Genomic DNA, 12,009 nt, shown 5'->3' with positions numbered 1-12,009 from the left:
GAATCCTGCCTGTTTGAGTTTGGCAAAACTGTATGTTCTGGTTTAAATTATCCCTCAAAAGCAGAAAATGACTATGATGCAACAAAAATGATTAATGATCATCTGAAAAAAAAAAGAAGATTTATTTGTGTTTCTTTTAACAGTGGTCAAAATTATTCTTACCAAGGTTTAGGGGTGTGTAAAAAATTCTATGGTTCTAGTATTAGCATAATTTCACTTCATAAAAATCAGGTTTTCTTTCAATAAGATTTATCAGAAAATTAAATTGCTTGAAAGAAATATTTGCCCTAATTGTCTATGTGAGTGATTTTTCCTCTACATTGATTTTTATCTTGATTGAACTATTTTTTATTTTTATTTTTCAGACATTGGTGGGAGATACAGAGCAGGCTGTTAAGACATTATATAATTATCATCAGGTATGGAAACAATATGGATTTTTGCCAGAAGTGTATGATGTTGCACATAAATATGTAAAAAGAGATGGGTATCCATTGAGACCAGGTACTTGCTACTTACTAAAAATTACATTGTTTTTCAACTTTCCCTTTAATTATATCTTGAATATGTGTTAAAAAAGTTTATTGAAACACACATTTTACATATTCAAGAAATGAAAGTCTATACAATGTGTGATGTTATGGGCATCACGATGGTCTCATACTGTAAGGACCCAGGTTTGATACATACATGCACTTTTGGCACAGTGATGTTCTTTTTTTTCTCACCATACACCAACTTTTGTGTGTGGTGAGAAAAAAATTATTGCCATAGGATAATTCACAACAGATTGAATTGAGTTAAGATTCTTTCTCTCTAGAGAAAGTACTTCTAGAGTATAGAACTCTAGTGTTAGAATGTTCCCCCCTTGCAATTGCAGTTATAGTGGCACCTGTTCACATGTTGTATTGTACTTCTGATCTACGTTCTATGAACAAATGTGACTTAGAAGAGAAAATAATCTTTCATCTGATATAATCACAAATTTCAGAACAATGATAAAGGCAAACACACAGGAAAATACAAAATTCACAATGCATTTGGGTGCCTTCTTTAGAGGATAAATATAACCGCTGTCATGCTGACCTGGAATTCCTCTTTGGTTGGTTACCAAATCTTAACTCCCACTTGCTCAGCAAATAAATTTATACGTCTGCTCACAAGTCAAACATTGTGGTTGTTTTTCTGACACGGGTTATTTTTCTCACTGTAGATTTTTTTTTTTCAACCTCTGGGAGTTAAGCCCTGACAAAGGATTGTGGGTGTTTTGAATTAGAAGCATGGTGAATTTGAACTTTGGGGGCTTTTATCAGAGGGAACTTTTTCGATATCTTTAATGATGATATCTGGCATTGGAAACAATGATCTACACAAGATAATATCTGAACTAAATGAACATAAAGCAACAGGATATGATGGTATAACAGTAAATGATCAAAATCATAGCCAAATATCATAATGACTTGTTACTATATCTAATAAATACTTCACTAATGGAAGGAATTTTCTATCTTGAACTCAAAGTATCTATCATGTACCCAATTTTAAAAAAAGGTGATAAAAAACCTTTTAGCAAATTATAGACCTATTTCAGCACTCCTGGTTTTTCAAAAATAGTTGAGAAAATTATGAAAACAAAATTGATTAGTTACTTGAAATGTATAAACTTCTCTGCTGAGAATCAATACAGTTTTCAAACAGGAAAAAGCACTGAAATGGCAATCGCAAAAGTGAATGAACACCCAAACTAGAGCTTCAACAACAATAATTATTCAATATCAGTTTTTATTGACTTAAAAAGAGCTTATTATAATGTAGATCCAACTCTGTCATTACATAAGATGGAGAGAGATGGAATTCATCGTGAACTATTGTTGTGGTTCGAGATGTACTGTTATGGACAAATACAGGCAGTCCATATAGAGAATGAAAAAAGTGATTACCTTGAAATAAAAAAAGGAATACCTCAGGGAACAGTACTCAGCCCCACTCTTTTTCTGATATATATAAATGAGTTATATGCCTAATTGCATGGTAAAATAGTGTCTTTCATGGATGACACTGTATTATATGTTGAAGGTAAAATATTTCTCATTTGATAACTAAAATTGAAGATGTCCTTAGACAGATTAACACATGGCTAGCAAAAAATAAATTACTTCCAAACGTAGAAAGAACAAAATTCATATGTCTAAAAATTAGAGATATAAAACCAGAAACTCCAATATCACTAAGATTGCACGTTTGTAAATACCTCTCCCAAATCTGTTCTTGCTGTCACTTAGAAAGAGTAAGATAATATAACTATTTAAGTGTAGTTATACAAGATGATCTAAAATGGAATCTCCATTCTAACAATGTCTGTAATACAATAAGAAAACAAATGGCAGATTTATATAGATTAAGAAACATTGTAAGTCCGGAACTCCTTAAAACAGTTTTCTATGCTTGGATCCAATCAAGAGTAACAGTGTGGGGAGCTGCGTACCACGGTAACATCAAGAACTTAATTAACATCTATAATTGCATAAAATGTAAGGTAATAGCATTTAATAATCCAGATCTACTGAGATCAGAAATTTTAATACTTGATCTAAGGCAAATTTATGCGTATAAAATGATAATTTTCATGACTAAAAACCATAATTTATTTCTCAAAACTAACAACGATACAACCTCAAATAGATACAACTTCTTGTATTCAACTCCAAAAACAAATAAATACTTTGTTCAAAAAAGTATAAATTACCTAGTACCAACCATTTGTAATAAATTCGGAAAAAAATTATCTGACCTTAGAATAAATAAACATCTCAAGAAAGAAATTTTCACATTTTCAAACACTATAACGAATTCTTAAAAGATTATTGAGAATATAAATAGGTAACCAAGGCAAAATTTGAAATATGTATTATAAAGTAAAATAAAATTAAATTTAAAAAAATAAAATAAATCAAGAGCGTGCCGTTTATTATATATAGAATTTTTTTTAAGCTCTAGGATGGACCAAATGGGTCCATCCTAGCTGCATAGTGTATATTTTGTCTTTTGTTCTGTTGTCTTTATCTATTTTGTATATTATTTGTATTCCATATTCAGGTGTGCTGTTTTGCAATAATAATAATTAAAAAAAAAAAACTTGTTGTTTCTTAGAGATGGCTTCCAGGAGAAGGTGCCTTTAGGTTAAGTAAAATGTATTATATGAAATTCAGCAATAAAATTAGATGTGAATAAAAATATGTGCATGCCAGGACTAAATTTTTTTCTTATGGGGGAAACACATTTGAACTATTTTTCAACTTTCTGATCATTTTAAAGCAATTTTTGATGCTGTTCCTTTTTTTTAAGTTAATGAACAGTTTTTGCATCCTAAGATGGAAAACAGTTTACATTCCTTGTAGTTTACAAATTTTTGATTTTAAAAACATGATTGAACAATAAAAACTTCATGCAATACAGATAGAATTAAAAAAAAAGTGTGTGAAATCCACATAGTGATGGGCTGTATGAAATAACCCAGCATAAGGATGTATTGTCAGAGAAAGGTCAATTTTGGCCATTGGCCTATTATATATAGATGATATCAAATTTTGCTAATTGTTGTAGACAGATATACTGTAAGAGAATGATGACGAGCCAAAAATGTTGACATGTATTTCGGTCTGAGGAAAGAATTAAACTGCTTTTATCAAAAATTACACCATGTGACATTTCCCAAGTTTAAACCCAGACCACACATTTGTATGGGTCCTGAAATTTTGTTAAAGTTTCAAAAAAAAAAGATTTGCTTAAATATATGCTTTTATTATATTTTTTGAATATCAATAACACAAAATACCTTTAAAATTCCAAAAAATGAATGCTCTGACCTGAAAGGGATATATATAGGTCATCTGTACATAAGTTCTTTGATATTGGGGGTGCTCCACCCGTATCTCTGCCCATGAATTTTGACTACGCATTCAGACAATGTATGGTCGAAGTACCCCAGTGATAAATTTCCAAAACTGGTATTGTTAATACAGACCTGCCAACTCTCCGGGTTTAGGCAGGAGACTCAGGATTTTTCATCCTTCTTCCCGCTCTCCGGATTTGTTAAAATTTCTCTGGATTTTGGCAGAAAATTAGCTTTCACGCTGTCGTGACGTCATTGACTGCCATCATCGTTAGGGAAAACACCCATAGAGGACAGCCGTGATCATTTCCATCGAGCAGCCGTAAAAAAAAGTCTTGGTGACCACATTTAAGCAACTGGCAAAGACATGACTTTGTTTGCGTAGCGTTTATCGGCAATCTATCAGGGGCATGACCTTGGTTGCCGAAATTCCTGTATAATCGTTGTTGTATCCCATTAACAGCCGTGCGGTAAACACAGATTTTTTTCGTCAGCAGCTTTGTATTGTGAAGTTTTTAAATTGTTTCCTCCAAATAAATATGTCTTCAGAAAGAAAATATAAAACTTTAAGCAATGTAAAGCTAAATACAAAGCTTTTAAGAGTTTATATACCCGAGATTATCAATCACTGATAGCATCCACGAAAGGAAAGTTATGTTTTATGAACAGTATATGTAGATGTGATTTCTCTATTCTGTATATAATCCATATAGCGGGAGTCACTCGCTGACAAAGCATCAAATGATTTTTCATTTCAACTCTTTGTCATGAACAGCGAGTAACTCTCGCTATATGGAGTATTTGCCTTTTTTGCTTTCTTTCAATTTTTTTCTCTGCTACTGAAGAAGGGACTTCATACAATTCCAAAATGCATCTAGCTGTAGTTCTCTTATTGTTTTGTTTCTACTTAAGTTAGTTTCCCATGGTATATTATTTACAGTGGTCCTGAAGAGGAGGGGGAGTGGCTGATATACATGAATATGTATGGTAGATAAGGATGTGCTGCTTCACTGGTGCAGCAGTTAGGTTGAATAAAAATATATTTTATAATGCTTTTCTTTAATCTTTAAAGTGCTCTCATCCTCTATAAGAGATCTATGTTTGAAGTACTGATGAAAATTCTATTTATAGAGAAAAAAAAATGACTTGGAAAATTTTTTTGATGTTCAACTCTCATTTTGCAACAACAATTTATTAACCCCCAAAGCACTCCTATCATCCACAGATGATGAGCATTGTAACTGGCTCAATCATCCTGTGATGATTAAAAGTTTTTTGCGATGAAATTCTTTAAATGACATATTATATATATGCATATGCCATGTATAATAATAATAACAAGAAACCTAGAATAATATATGCCCTACATATATTCTAGTTTTTTTATTATTATTTCTTTATTCTCTGACAGGTTTGCTTGTACTGTATGGGAGCATGCATATGGGATTGAGTAGTGGTAGAGTGTCTGGCTCCAATTACTAGCGTGTAGGTGATTTCGGGTTTGAACCCGGATTTTGCATTTGTATCACCCTTTTTTTGTCGATTGTATTGAATTTGCAATAACTGAGCTTGATTGCCATCTATCTTTCACAAACGAAAACTGAAAGAGGGATATTTTTGCATACTTGCCAACTACTACAAATTTCTACCATAAAATACAGAATTGTGATGAATCACAAGAAACTATGGAAGCTTGTTTTTTTTTTTAATATTTGTTTTTGATTGGAGATTTCTTTGAACTCTATTATCCTATCTACTGCTGTAGTGGTCAAGTGATCATAGTGAGGGACTCCCATCATGAGGACCCAGGTTCCAACCCCATCCTCACCAGGGTTGTAAAAAACCCAGCCCGGGTGGGCTTTTCTAAGAAACCTGGGTTTTTTAAGAAAAAGGGGTAAAATTGAATTTCCTATTTCCACAACCTCAAAATATTTCATTTAAACATGTATGTACATCCTTTATGTGTACATCTTACATCATGTCTAAATATACATTTTTAGTGCACGTTAAACTATGTATTTGATTAATAAAATTGACCGTACAACAAGGGAATAATTGTTCACTTACAGTCTGGGTGGGTTTTTTTGATAAAATGGGAGGAAAATTGAATTTCTTTTTTCCGCAACCTCAAAATATGTAACTTAAACATGTATGTACATCATTTATATGTACATCTTATGTCTAAATATACATTTTTGGTTCACGTTAAACTATGTATTTGATTAATAAAATTGACCATGCAACAAGGGAATAATTGTTCACACACAAACACACCCACTTCTGCATAATTGTATCTGAACCTAGAGTTGTATGCAGAACTGCAGCAAGAAAAATGTTGTGGTAAAATAAATAAATTTGGATAATGAAAATTCTGAGAAATCAGGATGGTGCCTAAATTTTTTTCTCCAAATTTTTCGAACCCCACGGAAAATGTATTCAAAAGTTCAAAAGTGTCTTGATCCATCAAAAATAAAACCTTTAGCCATGTAACCAGAACCATAACGATTTTTTTTTTAAATCGAACCCAAACTTTCAGGAGCTAAAAAAATTCCTTCTCTTTTTTTGAATTCCTTACTGTTGAAGAATATCCCTGCTTCATTAAATGAAATTCTGAAATATTTTTAAAAGAGCAGTAATAATTAAAAAATGATCTGGTTAAGAGAAGGAGATAGCAGTCATTCTGAGGATTCATTACTCTGGAGGTGTTTTCCACTTGTCCAAATTAGCCATTTTTAGGAACTTAAAACTACAGAATAACTTGAATTATCATTAAATACAAATGTCAATAACATTATTGTATATTAATATCACTTTATACAAGACAACCTTTCATGTATAGTAACAGACCTGAAGAATGCCTTCATCTGGCTGACGATTTTAACAGGCCAATTTTCGGGGTTGGGCTAATATTATGAACTTCTTGAAAAATCAAGCTAAGGCTTATTTTTTGGTTAGGTCTTATTTTCGGGGAAAAACTATACTTTTTTTTTCTGTTTCACTTGGTGTTCATTACCAATGTTCAATTGAAGAATCCCACAAAGTTATTTTCTTTTCGTTATAAGCTAATGTTATTTTTGTCTCTTGATATTTCAGTCTGATGTACCTGTATAAAACTTATAAAAAAGTAATGCAAACATGTAAATATTTTTTGAATGAAAATTCAGTTTACATACATTGGTTTAATTCTTCACAGAGGCTTCAATTTATTTATACAAGAATTTGTGTGTGTGTGAAAAATTATTGTGTATTATAAATAAGCAATAATTTCTTTGGATATGTTTATCACATATTACATATCAGTATATGTAATATAATACTTGTATTATATTAAACTGAAGAGCCAAAAAAACTGGTACAGGCATGCGTATGCAAATAAAGAGATATGGAACCAATCAGAGTACGGCGCTGCGGTCGGCAATGCCTATATAACACAACAAGTGTCTGGCATAGTTGTTAGATCGGTTACTGCTGCTACAATGGCAGGTTATTAAGATTTAAGTGAGTTTGAACATGGTGTTATAGTCGGCGCACGAGAGATGGGACATAGCATCTCCTAGGTAGTGATGAAATGTGGATTTTCACGTACGACCATTTCACAAGTGTACCGTGAATATCGGGAATCTGGTAAAAAATTAAATCTACGACATTGCTGCGGCTGGAAAAAGATCATGCAAGAACGGGACCAACAATGACTGACGAGAATCATTAAACGTGACAGACGTGCAACCTTTCCGCAAATTGCTGCAGATTTCAATGCTGGGCCATCAACAAGTGTCAGCGTGCGAATCATTCAACGAAACATCACTGATATGGGCTTTCGGAGACGAAGGCCCACTCGTGTACCCTTGATGACTGCATGACACAAAGCTTTACACCTCGCCTGGGCCCGACAACACCGACATTGGACTGTTGAGGACTGGAAACGCATTGCCTGGTCTGATGAGTCTCGGTTAAAATTACTTCAAGCTGATGGACATGTACGGGTATGGAGACAACCTCATGAATCCATGGACCCTACATGTCAACAGGGGACTGTTCAAGCTGGTGGAGGCTCTGTGCCAGTATGGGGTGTGTGCAGTTGGCGTGATATGGGACCCCTGATACGTCTAGATACGACTCTGACAGGTGACAGGTATGTAAGCATCCTGTCTGATCACCTACACCCATTCATGTCCATTGTGCATTCCAACAGACTTGGGCAATTTAAGCAGGACAATGCGGCACCCCACACGTCCAGAATTGCTACAAAGTGACTCCAGGAACACTCTTCTGACTTTAGACACTTCCGCTGGCCACCAAAATCCCCAGACATGAACATTATTGAACATATCTGGGATGCCTTGCAACGTGCTGTTCAGAAGAGATCTCCACCCCCTCTTACTCGTACAGATTTATGGACAGCCCTGCAGGATTCATGGTGTCAATTACCTCCAGCACTACTTCAGACATTAGTCGAGTCCATGCCACATCGTGTTGCAGCACTTCTGTGTGCTTGCGGGGGCCCCTACACGATATTTGACAGGTGTACCAGTTTTTTTGGTTCTTCAGTGTACATTAATATAATACTTATATTACATATCTAAGTTCATGATTACATTTTCTGTTTGCTGTTTCTTGTAACATTTTTAATGTGTGAACCTCATCCCTAAATGCTTACATAAAAAAAAAGGTAGAAGAATTATATATATATTATATAAAAAAGTATGTTTGTGATTCCAAGAAATTATCACATTTTTGCTCCCAAAAAAAAATCTTTTAAAAATACTTCAAAATATACATATTCTAAACACTGCACTATGCAACAATTTTTGGAATACATAAACTAACCCTAAAATAAAATTTTAACCTGAAAGCAACACATTTTTCTTCGAAAACAAACAAGTGTCCCAAAAAAACCCATTTTCCCCAAAAAAACCCCAGGGTTTTCAGCCCGGGGGGGGGGGATGGGTATCTACCCGGGGAGCAAATTTGACAACTCTGATCCTCACCACGGTGACAGTCGGCAGAAGTTGTTTTTCTGTGGTTCCCAACTTTGAGGTGCGAATGCGAGCTGATTTCTCCTTTGAAAAGTCTCGCCACTGAGAGCAACTGGCCTACAACAGTACAATTATTCAATCATTTCATTTCACTCATAGTTAGAGAAATTTATGGTAGAAATGGTAGCACTACACATAAAAAGCACTACTCAGTAAGAAACTTTATGTTCAAAACATGTACATGCATGTACCAATTTGTTAGAAATTCCACAGAGGAATGTGGATGAAGTTCATGTGTGGTTTAGTAGTAGTATCCTATCAAGTACAAAATGATGTCACTCCAAGACCACATCTCCAAAGAATGAATATCGATCTGAATTTGAAATGAAGTGAAGCAACCTTGTTGTTGATAGTTGTTGCAAACGTTAGCTCTAGTTTGGCTGTCTGCACATTTGCAGGTTGATATCCCAGTTGGGCCCTTATATCGAAAACATTTTAATTGTTGAATTTAAAAAAATGAACGAGCAGAAGTTTATTAATTTATCAAGTTCCTTAATAACATCTTTCATAGATAAGTTTCTATTTCAAGAAAGGGGTGTCGATGACGGAAAAGTTGTGATAGCACCATGCTCCAAAGAAAATCGAAGGACTTTCATTGATTTCACGAGGTATATTCACAGCAAGCAGACCCAAACTCAAACAAAAAGCTACTTTAAATGTTCGTCAGAGCTGGGTAAATGTCTTATATGATCAAGTTGAAGAAAATAAGAAAATTGATTTAAAATAGTGACAAGCGGAAAATTTTGGGGGGTCCCCCCCCCCCCCGCCCGGTGGCAAACATTACCACTGCGGAGAGACTTAATCACAAAGTTGGCATGTATGTTTTTGTATGTTCCTACAGTGGGAGAAGCATTTTCAGTACTATTACTGCAGCCAAAGGTTTAATAAATATTTTTTAACTGTTTTTCTCTTGAATATCGAAAAATTAAATCCATACACACGAGGCAAATGAAGATAGAACTTTTAGCATAATCAGGGTGTCTACCATCACGGAAAAGTCACCAAGTCACGGAAGTCCTAGAAAAAACACAAAATTTGAGTAAAGGTCACAGATTTTTTTATGATTCTCCAGAGATCTTTTTTGTTTTTTTCCTTAAAATCTAGGCTTTAGAGAAGCTGTGGCATTCAATATTCTTTTCTTCTCTTTCTCTCTCAGGTTTCTTTTCTACTTTTATTTGCTCTGGAGGGATGGATGGGTGAGTAGCAACAGAAAAGGACAATGTCAATGTGTAGTCACCCTACATCGCAGCAGACATTATATGGGTGGGGCAAAAAAGCTATCTAGCCTGGATGAACAAAAAAAACTTTTCTTTCTTTGCTTGTTGGGACCTTTTAACATCTGTAATATTTCCCAAGAACAGTGTTCTCAGGATTGTGTGATAATTCCCAGAGGAGTGTGTGGTTCCTAGAGGATTGGTTTTCCGTAGAAAGGACATGACCTTCCCTCCATATTGTGGAGCAGGGCTGTTGAATCTTTGGCGGGTCCGGAAGCCAGTGTTTTCACAGGGTGGGGGGGAGGGAGGTTCTGTAGTGAATTTATAGCACGAAAAAACAAACAATGATGGTTATTGTCCCAGGTCTCAGGGCTACTACTACTAAACCACACATGTACCATGTCCATATTCCTCTGCGGAAGTTCTAACAAATTGGTACATGATGGAATGTGCGTGTGTCTGTATTGTGAACCTAAAGTTAAACTTGTTTCTGTGTAATGCTTGTTATAGTGCTGCCATCTACCACATATTTTTCGAACTATGAGTGAAGTGTAATGTTTGAATATTTAATTGTTGTAGGCCTGTTGCTCTCTGCAGCGAGACTTTTTAAAGAAAGATTCTTGCATTTGCTCCTCAAAGTTGAGAACTACAGAAAACAAACTTCAGCCGACCACCACTGCTGCAACGGTGGGGTTTGAACCCGAGACTTCACTATGCAAGTCCCTCGCTATGACCACTCAATCACCACAGCAGTCGGCGTCATGGCGAGCTGAAAATATTGATTTGTGTGCCTATTTATGCTTTGAAGTGGTTCTTTTATATGGGAACATATCTGCCAACCTTTTTGGGGAGCCGCCCATGAACCATGAATTAAGCAAACGAAGCAGCTGACGAAAGAGAACCATTGGAATATGATGACAAGCTTACAATCCCGTACCGACACCAAAGCATGGCGATAGAGTAAATAACAAGCATCTAATAGCGGACTTCAAAAAATGTGAATAGAAAATCTTCTAAGGAAGGAATATGTGAAGAGAATATAAGAAAGGAATATGTGAAGAGAATATAAGAAAGGAATATGTGAAGAGAATATAAGAAAGGAATATGTGAAATCTGTCCTTCGGAAGGGCCCTGAGTTGGTCTAGTCAAAGCCATTGTGACTTTTTCCCCTCTTATTGTAGTAAGAGGGAAAAAACGAACATCACAAAGGCCCCAGTCTAATGCAGTGTTTCTCAACTGCCGGGCCCTGACATCAGTCAAACCAGGCCATCAGAGGTTTATTATTTCATTGTTACCCATTTATTTCCCATCAATAATGTGTGTGGCCAAGCCTTCCAATCAAGAAAAAGAGATCAACCGTGCCATGGGATTCCAAAGGTTGACAACCACATCCTGAGTTGGACTCGTAAGCTGAGATCTTTGACAGGCCCAGGCCAAATTTTTCACAGGCCCAGTGTAGTGAATTGATGATGTGAAAAAAAAGAGAATTATCTTGGGTCCTTATACTGGAACCCTGTCAGCCCCCTACTGTACTTCCCTGCGTTTGTGAATGGGACATTGACTGTCAGAATTGGAAAATTGGCCGACTATGTACCTTTAAATGATGGTTTAAGTTCTCATATATAAGAGACATTTATTTTAATTTTTTTTACCTTTGCCAATATGTTTTGTCTGCATGCAGTATAGCAATCAGTAAAGAAATGGGCTCATTCGTGCACATTCTATTTAGACTGTTTTCTTCTGATTTACATCCCTGTCTCACGATGCATGTCGATTCTGAGTGCAAATTGTTGATTTTGACAGTCAGCACTGATGGTTGAACTGATGGAACAAACTGCTCGATCACTTACATCTTGTTCCATTC

The 12,009-nt window shown here is 35.2% G+C and overlaps 1 protein-coding gene across 1 annotated transcript in view; it reads left to right on the top strand.

The window, feature by feature from the left end:
- The window catches only part of LOC149080005 (uncharacterized), a 58,513-nt gene that overhangs the window by 27,217 nt on the left and 19,287 nt on the right, over nt 1-12,009 (top strand). The window contains exon 7 of the mRNA XM_089238924.1: nt 366-504. Within this exon, the coding sequence (XP_089095050.1) occupies nt 366-504 (139 nt within the window). The remainder of the gene's footprint in view (nt 1-365; nt 505-12,009) is intronic.

Source organism: Pholcus phalangioides, unplaced genomic scaffold (genome assembly GCF_987345545.1).
Source record: "Pholcus phalangioides strain wild (caught in Gottingen) unplaced genomic scaffold, Ppha-v1.0 ptg000011l_1, whole genome shotgun sequence".
In the NCBI taxonomy this organism is placed as follows: Eukaryota; Metazoa; Arthropoda; class Arachnida; order Araneae; family Pholcidae; genus Pholcus; species Pholcus phalangioides.
The sequence above is the reverse complement of the archived record's forward strand: the minus strand, read 5'-3'. Positions and strand labels throughout refer to the sequence as shown.